The sequence below is a fragment of the Erigeron canadensis genome, chromosome 5 (assembly GCF_010389155.1).
Source record: "Erigeron canadensis isolate Cc75 chromosome 5, C_canadensis_v1, whole genome shotgun sequence".
NCBI lineage: Eukaryota > Viridiplantae > Streptophyta > Magnoliopsida > Asterales > Asteraceae > Erigeron > Erigeron canadensis.
This window is the reverse complement of record NC_057765.1, coordinates 16,536,489-16,551,654: the sequence shown is the minus strand read 5'-3', so window position 1 is coordinate 16,551,654 and position 15,166 is coordinate 16,536,489. Positions and strand designations below refer to the sequence as shown.

Sequence of the window (15,166 nt, the reverse complement as noted above, 5' to 3'; positions counted from 1 at the left end):
CTTCTTAGTTTTTCTTTAATTTGTTGAAGAAGGCCTAGATTCTCTTGGCTGTTGAGATATTCCCTTTGCTCTTTATATGATTCAAGAGCTTTCTTGAGTTTGTCCAATGTATCTTGGGATTGTTATAATCCCGTAGTATGATCTTTTTCTATCATTTTTCTCTAAAATTTTGTCAAGAATACCCTTTGTATACAAGGGGGATTATCTTCAGGATAATTAATTTATGGCGTCCATTTCCATATCCATGGGATTGAAAATTGAGTAAAGAAATGTAACGAGGGTATAAACTCTTTAGAACCATTGTTCTTGATGATTGCATCTTTCACTTTCGGGCTAATATTGACCCATTCGATATAAAGACTTTTATATGGATCTAGTAGAATTTGGATGGATGGTCCATGTGTTTTCCACCAAATAATTAACCAATTTGGAATTTTACGGTTATAAACCTTTTCACAAATTTTGAAGAACCAAGTATGTTTCCTTTGAGGATTTTCGTATAAAAAAGCTTTATAAAAGCTATCTATATAATCCCAATAATTATATTTCACATGGATGCGTGATTCTGTATAAATAAATTCTTTTTCTCTTAGGGTACTAAGTCCCCATTCATCAGGTAAAATTATATGTTTTATTCTTGCTTTACTAAAATTAAAAATTTTTGAGTTTGAATTTGCATAAAAATGTTGAAATTCACATATACATATAGCATTTAAAAGGGCTTCATAGTATAACCTTGGTTTGTATGATATGGCTGCATATGATGCAGTGTCTAAATACCTTGTCATAATACTCCAGGGTTCATTACCTGTTTCATAGTACCTTAAAACATCTTCATGTTCTAAGGTGAATATGACCTCCTTGTAGAGAATTCGAACATATTCAACAGCATCTTCTGATTCTTCTTCTGTTGCTGCCTTGAGATACGAAGGGATATTATCCCTTTTTTTATTTTTTAGGAATTCTATAAATTCCTCTCTAAATTCTCCATACATATCTTCTTTTGGAGATGATGATGATGAGGAGGAAGCGAGATTTGCAGCTATTAGATGTCTTCATTCCTCTCTAAACGTGGGCTTTTTGGTATCAGAGCCATGAAAATGGGGGAGTATGGGTTAGTGAAATCCAACAAAAACTAATAAATTATGAAATTAATTTAATAATGAAATTAATTTAATATTAACGTAATAGACAAGGATGATGATATCTTCGAAGACGAATTTAATAATGAAATTAATAAATTAGAAGGATTTTCAAATAAATATTCAAGTAAACCTTCTCAAAGATTATTTTATTATCCAAGACCCACCCAACAAGATGTCCTGCATGAGGAACAAGAATATATTGTAAATAATAGTTACAACGGTAAAAATATTTACGAATGGAATATTGATGGTTATACTGAGAGACAAATTTATAACATAGCACATAGAATGATGATGTATTTTACAATTTATAAAAATAATGGAAATAATGATAGAACAGTAGCAAGTATGATAGTTGCAGGCTTTACAGGTCAATTAAAAGGATGGTGGGATAATTACCTTATCACCGTCGATCAAACTCAAAGACTAAATATAGTCAAAGAAGAAAATGGTACAACAAAAATGAACGCAGTCTACTCACTAGTAGTTAATATTATAGAACACTTTACGGTAGATGGTCAGATAATTCTGAAAATATTAGGATTTTACTAAATAGTTTAAAATGCCCAACTTTAACCACATTTAGATGGTATAAAGATACATTTTTAAGTAGGGTAATGGAATTACCAAATTCTAATACGTTTCATTGGAAGTCTAAATTTATAGACGGTCTCCCTAATTTGTTTGCTGAAAGAGTTAGAAGAACACTTAGGGGAACTGAGACAACAATAAATTATGATAAGTACACATATGGAAAATTAATTGGCATATGCGTCCAAGAAGGATTAGCATTATACAATGAAATAAAATTAAATCAACAAATAAAAAGATATAGCTTTTTAGAAAGAAAACAAATGGGAAGTTTTTGTGACCAATTTGGTATGAAATGCAAAAACACAACAAAGGAAAAATATATTCCACAAAACAAAAAATACAACCGAAAAAGAAACTATAATAAACACTCGAAAATAAAAATTAGAGAAAAGACAGAAGAGAGAAAGAATAAAAGACAAAAAGACTACAATAATAAGCCAAAAACATGTTATAAGTGTGGCAAAATAGGCGATTATGCAAATAAATGTAGAGTAAAGAAAAAGATTAATAATCTTTAACATAGATGAAGATTAAAAAGAAGGTTTAATGAGGATCTTATTAAACTCATCAGATTCGGCAACCGAAAATGAATCTGAATATATAGATTCAGAAGAAGAAATAAATTGTATAAAAGAAGAAGATTTTATATCTGAACAGGAAGAAAATTCTTGCACTAATAATTATTGTCAAGATAAAGATGAAAAATATGGTATTTATGAAATACAAGCTCAATTTGAAGATTTAAAAGTTAATGTTTTAAATAGTGATATTTTAGATGTACTAAAAATGGTACAAGATGAAGAGGTAAGAACAAAAATTATTAGTCATTTATCTAATAATGGAGAATGATCATCAAATGATTCAGAACCTTATACAATGTCTGACGTATATAAAATACTTAAACAAAAACAATAAAACAATTTGTCCACTAATGTCTCCATGCAAGACTTAATACATGAGATAAATAATTTAAAAAATGAAATTAATAATCTCAAAAACATTAAAAATAAACTAGATAATAGAATTAGTATTTTAGAAACAAAAGAAAAATTTCCAACAATAGAAGAAAATAAACAACTTATTCCAAATAAGGAAGAGGATTTTCTATCTACACTAGAAATAGTGACCTCAAGAAAATGATTTGTTAAGATTAATTTATTAATTGATAATCATTATAGAAAGAAATTTATAGCTTTAGTTGATAGTGGAGCAGATCTAAATTGTCTACAAGAAGGATTAATTCCTACTAAATATTTTTAAATGACTATACATTCACTAAGCACAGCAAGTGGTGAAAAAATGAATATTAAATATAAATTACAAAATGTTAAAATATGCAAAAATAATGTTTGCATACCAACTAATTTTATACTCATCAAAAATATGACAAATCAAGTGATTCTAGGTACTCCTTTTGTTGAAAAATTATTCCCAATACAAAGGGCACTTTTAATAATAAAGTAATAACTTTTGAATTTATTACTCAACCTTTTACAAGAGTACTCTCAGAAGTAAAAGATTTGCTAATAGCAAAAAATAAGCAAGTTAATTTTCTTAAAGAAGAAATTAATATTAACACTATTGAAGAAAAATTAGAAAATCTCAAATTAAAAGAGAAAATTAAATTATTAACCAACCAATTTACTCTAAAAATTTGTGATGATCATTCAAATGCATTTTGGAACACAAAAAAGCATATCGTGAATCTTCCATATGAAGATGAATTTCATGAAAGTAAAATACCTACAAAAGCTAGGCCTTGTCAAATGAACTCTCAGTATCTTGAATTATGTAAAAAGGAAATTGACACCCTTTTACAAAAGAAGTTAATAAAACCTTCTAAATCACAATGGTCAGGTACTGCTTTTTATGTTAATAAACATGCAGAACAAGAAAGAGGTGTCCCTCGTGTAACAACCGTCTTAGAAATGTTCTAAACAAGTTCTTTGAAACGTACTTTCGCCACTAGAACGCTAGACATTTCAATTTATTTAAGTTCTTAACGTGCTTTAGACCTAAATTATGTGCTTATATGAAGGTCAATTCGATTTTAAATCCAGATTTATATGACGAGTTCATAATTAATTATGATAAAATATTAAAGTTCAGTTCGTAAACGTTCGTATTCATAAAAGTTCTAGGTCAAAATGTTCGCAAATAGTCCTTGCCTTTATTGAGTTCATTTATTATGGGAATGTATAAATAGATGGAGATGGAAACCTTAGAGAAAGAAAGAATTACTATTCATCTTCTTCCATCTTTCACTTCTCTCACTAAAACACACACTCCAAACACCTAAAAACACACACAAAAGCATCTCTTGATTTTGGATTGTTAAATCAAAATCATTTGTACCTTTATCATCCTTCTGATAATCAAAACATACTTCTTGAATCAAATCTCAGGTAACAACAACATTTTATGAGTTTTTGATCAAATTAAAAGTGTACTTTTTCAAGTTCATGTTCTTGATGATTTGGTCCAATTTTGAATGAAAATCGTGTTAATAGTTAATGGGTTTGTGTCTAAGTGTGTTTAATAATATTTGTGTGAACAAATTTGGGTCATAACATGCTTTAATTTACAAAACCCATTTTTGAATATGAAGGTACAACTTGTTCTTGAGTGCCATGACTTGTTCATGTGTAATTTGATCTTGAAAGGCATTAAAAGTGATATAAGTTGTTGTCATTGTGCATACATGTGCTAGTGCTATGTTCTAACAAGTCCTGAAATCGATCTAGACCTTCGTATTTGCGTACTTGTGCTTGTTCAGCCCGTTTGGAGAATAGGACGGTCCTGAATGGGACGATTTTGGTCCCAAGATCTTCCTAGGGCGGCCCTTGGTGCCTTGTGCTTGACCTTGTACTTTGTTCTTGTTCTTGGAAATGAAACATTCCTAGCTTGACAATGAGACGATCCTGACTTAGAACCCCTAAATCGATCTTGAACTTGAAAGCCAAAACGACCTTGAGCCTAGGGTAGCTAAGACGATCTTGAGTCTAGTCCAGTGGGACGATCTTGTCTAGTCCAGTGGGCCGATCTTGACCATGAAACTAAGACGACCTTGTGCCAAAAACCCTAGACGATCTTGCTCTATAACTCCTTATGCTTAAACCTAAAACGATCTAATCATGTACTTAATCATCAAATCAATCCTTAGCCCCATTACCATGAGATTAATCACATTCAAGGCTATATTTTGACAAAAGAGCTAGTTCCTAAAACGATCTAGAACAACGTACATTGTGCAAACCCTAATTGAGTACGCTAAAGACATGTTCTATCTTAATTATTAAAGTACAATTTCTATGAACAATCAAATTAAGTTCTTAAGGCTAAAGTTCATTATTTAAGACACATTCGATCTTCAACTTGAAAGCCAGAACGACCTTGTATGCATAAGATTTATAAATAAAACTTTTGAGATGGTCATTATATTTTTGTGCTCATATGTACTTTAATTAACTTGGTGTTTCAATTGTTGGATATCCATAAGAAATTTTTGGGTTGTTATCTCATCTTGTGAGTCTTGCATAGTTATTTTTATGATTTAACTTCTTGAAATTAACTTTTTTGGTTCGTTGACATTTTCATGAAGTTCAATTAGAACTAATTATAGTATGAGATTGTCTTGAATGATTATAGTTTTTGTTTATGGCATTTCTAAGGCATTTCACTGTACTAGAGGACAATTATCACTATGCCCTAAATGTTTAGAAGGCAATTCTCTTAATAAACTTCTAGGGATAGATACCTAGATGATTATAGCTAAGTTGTCCTAGTCGGAAAATGAGGGTTGTTACAATTCTTAAACTGTTTAAAAGAGTATTTAAGTCTTGAATGGGCAGGATCTTTAAATACATTTATAATACTGTACTTGTTCATTATCATGTTCTAGTTTGTACTTGTACTTGTTCAGTTCTTGTTCACTGTTATCAATTCATATCCCACAGTTCAGGGATTGAACCGTAGGTAATTATGGACAGCGCTATTTAGGGTAGGCCCACCCTCATTCTCCGCAGTTCTGGAGGATGCATATTACTTGTTCTTGTTCTGACCTAGATCTTACATTACGTACTTGAACTTTATGAGCATATCTTACATTACAGTTCAGTTCTGGCCAATCGGGTTAGCAGTGACAATATATATTTACAGTTCATTCCTTTGGCGATTGTTCGAGCGTACAAGATCAGAAGCTGTGAAGAACTTCCTTTGCTTGTTCAGTTCAGACTTGGTATTTAAAGACAATTTGTTCCGTCTTTTGTTTATTGACTATTCTGGGTACATCCCATGTTCTGTAATGACTATCATACTTCTGTTCTCTTTTAATAATATTGGTTGTGTTGGAACTTGTACTGTGTGCAATTGTGCTTATCTGTGCATCCCGTATATTCCGCTTTAGCGGGCTGTTATAGTTGGTATCAGTAGCCATGGTTATAGTGAACACCGAGCTTTTTCCTAAGGAAAACTCGAGCTATAACTTGAATCCACTCTGAGGTGATTCTTTTATGACCAGTTTGAGTAGTAGGTACTCTTACCCTAATTAGATGTAACCTGATCAATTACATCTAATTACGGTAAAAGCACCTAGGACCTCAAGGTGTGTCATTGAAGGTGTCATCCATTTCTTAGAGCTCTATTAAGAACTTCGTGCAATCTTGTTCTTGATCATATCAGTTCTAGTTCATTCGTTCTCTTAAGACATACGTTCTAGTACTTCGATTATTAGCCTTAGAGCTTATACGACTATAGGTCCTTATCGTACGACCGACAACTGTTCTTGTTCATAAATTGTGCTAACGACGATCATTTATTAACGTACTATGTGCTTGGAGCTATAGACTTGTGCGAAACGTAATCGAGTTCATATTTTCCGTCTTATCAGGAGATATAAGGAAGGATGCCGGCTAAACGTGAAAGAAAAGCTAAGGTTGCACGAGCTGTTGAACCGACTGAACTTGGACCAAGTGCTAATGCTACTGTCAACTTCACTCTAGAAGATGTAGTGAACCTCATCAGAGACCGCATGAATGCGATGATGCCGAATCTTGCTACTCAAGTTGCTCAAATTCTGGAAATCCCTTTAACTAAAGGTGCTAGAACTACCAGAGCCACCCAGAACAAGAGAACTCAAGAAGAACCTGAACAGAAACAAGAGGTGAACAGTGATTCTGATGGTGCTAGTCAAATTAACACCCGAGCCACCATTGAAGGTAGAGTTACCCGAAGCAGAGGGTGTTTGTTCAAGACCTTCACTCAGTGCAAACCCCTAGTCTACACAGGGGAGAGAGGTGCTGCAGAACTGTTGATGTGGTTTGAGAACATGAAGGAAGCCCTGTACCACACTGAGACTACTGAATACAAGATGATGGAGCATGCGACCAGCCAATTCGACGGAGCTGCTAGGTCTTGGTGGACTGACATCGTCACCATTATTGGCAGGAAGACCGTTTATGCTCACACTTGGGAAGAACTTCAGAAGATGATGAGAGCTGAGTTTTGTACTAAAGTTGCATTGCAAGAGCTAGAGCAAGAGTTTTGAGATTTGAAGATGGAAGGGTTGGAGATTGAGAAGTACATTTTGAGGTTTAATGAGCTTGCCAGACTTGTGCCACATTTGGCGTCTACTGAAGAAAAGAAGATTGATCGTTTCATTTGGGGCTTGATTCCTGAGATCCGCCGTGACCTCACCAGTAAAGGCCCTAAGACCATGTCAAGAGCCACTGTACTGGCCAAGACCTTGACCAAAGATATCATCGGATCAGGAGGTTTGACTGAGAATGTTGAGAAGGGAAAGAGGAAGGCTGAAGAAGTGGTAGAGAAGAAAGTTGAACCCCTGAGTAACAAGGGGAAGATCTTGAAGAACTATGCGGTGACCGCAGTGCCTGAACCAACAAGTTGTTCTGGAACTTATCCTAAGTGCACTCGTTGCAACCTTCATCACACCGGTGCTTGTCCTGTCTGCTATAAGTGCCAAGGAATTGGGCACATGGCAAAGTACTGTAATGCTGTCTCAGCGAACCTGATCAGAAACAATCCACCGCCAGTCAACAGAAACCCACCAATCAGAAATGCCAGACCTCCACTACCACCTGTTGCCCAGTTCAAAGGAACTAGAATCAGATCTAGAACGCCCAAGTTCAGCGTGTTGCTTATCAATGCGGGCCAAGGAACCAGAACCAGCAGAACCATCAGCAACAGCAAAACCAGCAAAGCCTAGCTAACGCCCGTGTTTTTGCTTTGAACGCTGAGGAAGCTCGTCAGAACCCTCGGGTTGTGACAGGTACTTTTTCTTCTGAACGATCATTATGCTTCTGTACTTTTTAACTCCAGTGCTGAACATAGCTTTGTTGCATTAGACTTTAAAGCTAAGACTGACATGATAACTGACAAATTAAATGATAAGTATGTGGTAGAGTACGCAAATGGCCAAAAGTACGACACTAACGAAATTGCTCTAGACTGTCCTTTGATCTTAGTAGACAAGAACTTTACAATTGATCTAATCCCTGTCGAGATTAGTAGCTTTGACATTATCATGGGAATGGATTGGCTATCCAAACACCACGCGACTATTTGTTGCCATGAGAAATCAGTTCATATACCGCTCCAGAACGGCGAGATCTTGATCGTACAAGGCGATAAGTCCACGAACGAACTTAAAATCGTCATACCCATGAAATTCCGCAAGTACTTGGACAAGAAAGATCATCTTGTGTACCTAGCTCATGTCATTAATAAAAGTGCTAAACAAACTGAAAGTTCAAGACATCCCCATTTTTCGGGACTATCTAGATGTCTTTCCTGACGACTTACCAGGCATTCCACCTGTTAGACAAGTCGAGTTCAATATAGATCTTGTTCCCGGTGCAGCACCAGTCGCTAAAGTACCGTATCGTTTAGTTCTTCCTGAAATGCAAGAATTGTCCAATCAATTGCAAGAACTTTTGAGCAAAGGCTTTATTCGTCCTAGTTCATCCCCTTGGGGAGCACCGATCTTGTTCGTTAAAAAGAAATATGGCTCCATGAGAATGTGCATAGACTATCGTAAACTGAACAAATTAACCGTTAAGAACCGGTACCCCCTACCTCGCATAGACGATCTGTTTGATCAATTGCAAGGTGTTTCATACTTCTCTAAGATCGATCTACGTTCGGGTTATCATCAGATCGTGTTCAGGATGGTGACGTCCCAAAGACAGCTTTTCGTACTCGTTATGGTCATTACGAATTACTCGTTATGCCATTTGGTCTGACTAATGCTCCTGCGATCTTTATGGACTTAATGAATCGTGTTTGTCGTCCGTTCTTAGACAAATTTGTCATAGTGTTCATTGCCGACATACTCATGTACTCTCGGAACAAGACTGATCATGAACAACATTTACGTTCTATTCTTCAACTTCTTCGAGAAGAAGAGTTGTACGCTAAGTTCTCTAAGTGCGAATTCTGGCTTCGCCAAGTACAGTTTCTCGGCTACGTCGTAAACAAACAAGGCATTCATGTCGACCCGGCCAAGATTGAAGCCATTGAAAAGTGGGAGGCTCCGAAAGCTCCTACTGAAGTTCGTAGTTTTCTTGGACTAGCTGGCTATTATCGTCGTTTTGTTGAGAACTTCTCTAAGATCGCACTATCCTTGACTCAACTGACTCAAAAGACCAAAGACTTTATTTGGGGTGAACAATAAGAACGAGCATTCCAAACCCTAAAAGATAGACTGTGTAAAGCACCTGTTCTAGCTTTACCAGAAGGCACTAAAGACTTTGTCGTGTACTGTGATGCTTCACATCAAGGTCTAGGCTGTGTACTGATGCAAAGAGGCAAAGTGATCGCCTACGCATCTAGACAACTCAAAGTGCATGAGAAGACCTATACCACCCACGATCTAGAACATTTTATGAGTTGTTTTTGCCCTAAAGATTTGGAGGCACTACTTGTACGGAACTAAATGTACTAATTTCACCGATCATAAGAGCTTGCAACACGTGTACAATCAGAAAGAACTGAACATGAGACAAAGGCGTTGGGTGGAATTATTAAGTGATTATGATTGTGACATCAAGTACCATCGTGGAAAGGCGAATGTAGTAGCCGATGCTCTAAGCAGAAAAGAACGAGTCAAAATCTTATCTATCAAAGAAGGAGACCGTACAGACTTAAAACAACGTGTGATCGCAGATCAAGAGATCAGATTGAGGCCAGAAAACCTAAAGGCATAACGGTTAGGCCCAATCGTTCAAGAACTTGAAGTCGATAACGAAGGAGTCAAGAAGTTCAAGAACCGAGTTTGGATCCCTGCAGTTAATGGTGTTAGCGAAATCATCATGCAGGAAGCTCACAGTTCTAGGTAATCGATTCATCCGGGAACAGACAAGATGTACAAGAACTTGAAACTAGACTATTGGTGGCCTGGGATGAAAAGAGAGATCTATGAGTACGTCAGCAGATGCCTGACATGTTCTAAAGTTAAGATCGAATATCAGAAACCTTCCAGTTTGTTGAAACAGTTGGAAGTCCCGGTGTGGAAGTGGGAAGATATTACCATGGACTTCATCATGAAACTACCTCGTACAAAAGACAACCATAACTCCACTTGGGTTATAGTTGAAAGACTGACGAAATCAGCTCGTTTTCTTCCAATTTGTGATGACTATTCACTGGAGAGACTCGCTGAGATTTATATAGACGATATTGTGACCAAGTACAGTGTCCTTTTATCAATCGTGTCCTATCGAGATCCTCACTTCACATCTTACTTTTGGCAGTCACTTCAAGAAGCTTTAGGTACTAGGCTTAACTTGAGCACCGCTTATCACCCTCAGACAGACGGGCAAAGCGAACGTACTATTCAGACCTTGGAGGACATGCTCCGTTCTTGTGCATTAGAGTTCAGAGGAAGTTGGGATAAACATCTTCCTTTGATCGAGTTCTCGTACAATAACAGCTATCACACTAGTATTCAGTGTGCACCATTCGAGGCCTTATATGGGCGTAAGTGCAGATCACCACTTTGTTGGCTAGACGCCGGTGAAAGGAGCTGGATGAAACTCCCAATCGTACAGTTCACTATAGACAAAATCGCTGTTATCAAAGAAAAGCTTAAAGCTGCTCAAGACAGACAAAAGTCCTATGCGGACAAACGTCGTAAACCTTTGAGTTCCAGGTAGGTGATAAAGTTCTATTAAAAGTTTCCCCATGGAAAGGTACTGCCCGTTTCGGCAAGAAAGGCAAATTGGCGCCTCGGTACATCAGACCTTATGAGATCATTAAACGTGTGGGACCAGTTGCGTACAAGCTGGAACTACCCCTAGAACTTGGCAATGTTCATGACACATTCCACGTGTCCAATTTAAAGAAGTGCTTGGCTGACGACCCGACCGTCATTCTTGTTAAGGATGTGCATATAGACGAAGGGCTCAAGTTAACTGAAGAGCCCATCGAGATCATTGATAGAGATGCTAAAAAGACTAGACAGAGCAGAGTACCACTAGTTCGTGTACGTTGGAGTGCTAGACATGGGTATAATGACACCTGGGAACGCGAGGACTTCATTAAGAAGAAGTACCCTTATCTTTTTGATCGACAAGACTCTTAATTTCGAGGACGAAATCCTCCAAGTGGGGGAGAATGTAACAACTGTCTTAGAAATGTTCTAAATAAGTTCTTTGAAATTCGCCACTAGAACGGCTAGACAGTTCAATTTATTTAAGTTCTTGACGTGCTTTAGACCTAAATTATGTGCTTATATGAAGGTCAATTCGATCTTAAATCCTGATTTATGTGACGAGTTCATAATTAAGTACAAAGTTCGGTTCGTAAACGTTCGTGTTCATAAAAGTTCTAGTTCAAAATGTTCGCAAATAGTCCTTGCATTTATTGAGTTCATTTATTATGGGAATGTATAAATAGAAGGAGATGGAAACCTTAGAGAGAGAAAGAATTACTATTCATCTTCTTCCATCTTTCACTTCTCTCACTAAAACACACACTCCAAACACCTAAAAACACACACAAAAGCATCTCTTGATTTTGGATTGTTAAATCAAAATCGTTTGTACTTTTAGCATCCTTGTGATAATAAAAACATACTTCTTGAATCAAATCTCAGGTAACAACAACATTTTATGAATTTTTGATCAAATTAAAAGTGTACTTTTTCAAGTTCATGTTCTTGATGATTTGGTCCAATTTTGAATGAAAATCGTGTTAATAGTTAATGGGTTTGTGTCTAAATGTGTTTAATAATATTTGTGTGAACAAATTTGGGTCATAACATGCTTTAATTTACAAAACCCATTTTTGAATATGAAGGTACAACTTGTTCTTGAGTGCCATGACTTGTTCATGTGTTATTTGATCTTGAAAAGCATTAAAAGTGATATAAGTTGTTGTCATTGTGCATACTTGTGCTAGTGCTATGTTCTAACAAGTCCTGAAATCGATCTAGACCTTCGTATTTGCGTACTTGTGCTTGTTCAGCCCGTTTGGAGAATGGGACGGTCCTGAATGGGACGATCTTGGTCCCAAGATCGTCCTAGGGCAGCCCTTGGTGCCTTGTGCTTACTCGTTCGATCTGTGGTGTTGTGATGTTGTTGGTACACTTATTGGGTAACTAATCCTTTGGATCGGTTTCGCTCAAACACTTGTTCTTCAACTAGAAAGGACCTTGCACTTTGTTCTTGTTCTTGGAAATGAAACGATCCTAGCTTGACAATGAGACGATCCTGACTTAGAACCCCTAAATCGATCTTGAACTTGAAAGCCAAAACGACCTTGAGCCTAGGGTAGCTAAGACGATCTTGAGTCTAGTCCAGTGGGACGATCTTGTCTAGTCCAGTGGGCCGATCTTGTCCAAGTCCAGTGGGACGATCTTGACCATGAAACTAAGACGACCTTGTGCCAAAAACCCTAGACGATCTTGCTCTATAACTCCTTATGCTTAAACCTAAAACGATCTAATCATGTACTTAATCTTCAAATCAATCCTTAGCCCCATTACCATGAGATTAATCACATTCAAGGCTACATTTTGACAAATAAGCTAGTTCCTAAAACGATCTAGAACAACGTACATTGTGCAAACCCTAATTGAGTACGCTAAAGACATGTTCTATCTTAATTATTAAAGTACAAGTTCTATGAACAATCAAATTAAGTTCTTAAGGCTAAAGTTCATTATTTAAGACACGTTCAACTCATTAACATTATAATCACTTATGAGTGAGTTCAAAGACGTTCAGATCGAGTCCAGTTCGAGTACTTAAAGTTCATTCAAACTCTTTTGAGTCAAAACGTTCAAAGTTCATCAAGGACCAAATCATTAGTTCATCAAGGACATTTCAGTGATTAATTAATCACAAGAACTAATATGTGTACTTATTTATGATCAATGATATTTACTTAGGCTTCCATCAAGACGTGCTTGGATTTTGATAGATATAACCTATATATCTTTGTGCTTGTTCTCTGTGCTTATACTACTGTGCTTGTACCAGATCACTGTGAGTTCACTAATTCCCCCTTTCGTACATTCTGTTCAATTTCTTTTATCGGGGACTGAAAAGCATGAAAACTATTTTGTACTTGTACATATGTTCTTGAACTATTTTACGTACTATTTTATGATCTTGAACTACTTATGATATGATTCTTGTAACACCCCAACTAAGGCGGAACAATGAGATGTATAGAAAGTCGAGTATTCAAAACAAAGGATTATAAATAACATTCACCATAGCTTTATTTGATAAAAAGAATTTACAATGTACAAACATGTGAACCAATTTCCAAGTATAAATGTGTCCACCATACTTGGATATTATGTCCACGAACCAGATAACAAGCACATGAAATAGTAAACTACAATGATCAAGGCGGATTCCATTGCCTATCACAAGGTTTGATCTTTGACTCCAAAGTGCAATGCAATAATCATGAAGCATATAAATCCTCAATGCTTAAGCTTATTTTCTAAAAAGCATGAAGAAAAAGTGTCACCTACGAAAACGTAGTTGGTGAGTGCATAGGTTTTTATATAAATCTTGGCACATCACCGTTTTAATACTTAGAAAACCGATTACTATTACATTTTGAAATATCCAAACCATATGACCGACAAAATTTTCATATCATGTTATCAAGTTTCCAAATACCATAATGTCATATCAAGACTTGGAAAAATCCATAGTAAAATTTCAGGTTCTCATTTGTCAAATCATCCTGAGAGAAAAAGTATATAAATTGATTAATCGTATATCATACCAAAATCATTCGGTTACCAAAATCATTTCAATATCACCAATTTCAACGTCTTTCAAGATATCATATGAGGGACGATACCCAATCTGTACGTTCAAACAATTTCCAATTATCAACAATATTAATATCAATTTCACTTAGCCACAAGGGCATAATTTAATATCAATTTCATTTAACCACAAGGGCATAATTCAAGTAAATTTTGATGAGTAAATGCTTGAGCCACTACTACTACCATTTTATCAAGTCCAACAATATATATATATATAATTCATTTCATAGCACAAGCTGTCAATCAAGTGCTGTATTAATAATAATAGGGTCGTGCCATGGAGACGACCATTCAAATTCAAGGTAGCTAGAGCACCACTATGGTCGGACTGGAAGTGAGGGTCGTCACGAAAGCAACCAACCTTCCACCGTTACACTTATGGGTGGGTGGACGAAACCTAGTTGCGAACTCTCTAACTACAGGCCTCCACATTCGGAGTAAATAGTAGTGTACCAAAAGAAAACGGGTTGACAGAACTCAAGTTCATCATAAAACATTTATCACATTGAACATACGAGACAATTTCATTTCATAATTATAATATCAAGAATCATTTCATATATATATATATATAAGCAATTTAATTTATATGTCATGCTTTTCACCCCGATAGTTAAACACATAAAATAGTTTGAAAGGGGGCTATGACTCACCTTGATATGCCGAGCATTATATCTATTTATCCAAAATGGGTACTTCCCATCTATTGCTTCCTTGATCATATATTCCATCATGGTCCTCATTCACATTTAAAAGCCAAGACTATCCCTACGAGAGGACTAATATACATAAGTTCCTATCTTAAGCCATTACCTAGAAATGCCACTTTCAATATATTGCTATAAATTGTGGGATTCAAGTATATTTCTAACATTCGCATCATTTTGGTTGTAGAGATTTATGGTGAGAAAGGTTACTTTCATTACATGCGTAGTTATAAGTTGTTAAAATTTCGGTAACTTGGCTTAATTTGTGGTTTCACTTGATATATTAGGTTATCATATGGAAATCCCATATTAAGTTATGTTATCCTTATTCATCATTTGTTGTGTAACCGATTTTGGCGCGAATTAGCATTTGTGATATCAATATATAGCTTGGTTAACATAATTAC

General features: G+C 35.9%; 1 protein-coding gene across 1 annotated transcript; it reads left to right on the top strand.

Annotated features, from left to right (window-relative positions):
• The first annotated feature begins 9,751 nt into the window (after window positions 1-9,751).
• On the top strand, window positions 9,752-11,337 carry LOC122601251. The gene is made up of 2 exons (XM_043774012.1): window positions 9,752-9,955; window positions 10,906-11,337. The coding sequence occupies exons 1-2, from the start codon at window positions 9,752-9,754 to the stop codon at window positions 11,335-11,337; spliced, it is 636 nt and encodes a 211-aa protein (XP_043629947.1).
• The last annotated feature ends 3,829 nt before the right edge of the window (window positions 11,338-15,166 follow it).

What these genes read in the sequence shown, in the direction of transcription:
- LOC122601251 (XM_043774012.1), top strand. Translation starts at nt 9,752, where the DNA reads ATGAGACAAAGGCGTTGGGTGGAATTATTAAGTGATTATGATTGTGAC. An exon ending in TGAGGCCAGAAAACCTAAAG is followed by an intron (nt 9,956 to 10,905) that starts GCATAACGGTTA and finishes TTTGAGTTCCAG; the next exon opens with GTAGGTGATAAAGTTCTATT.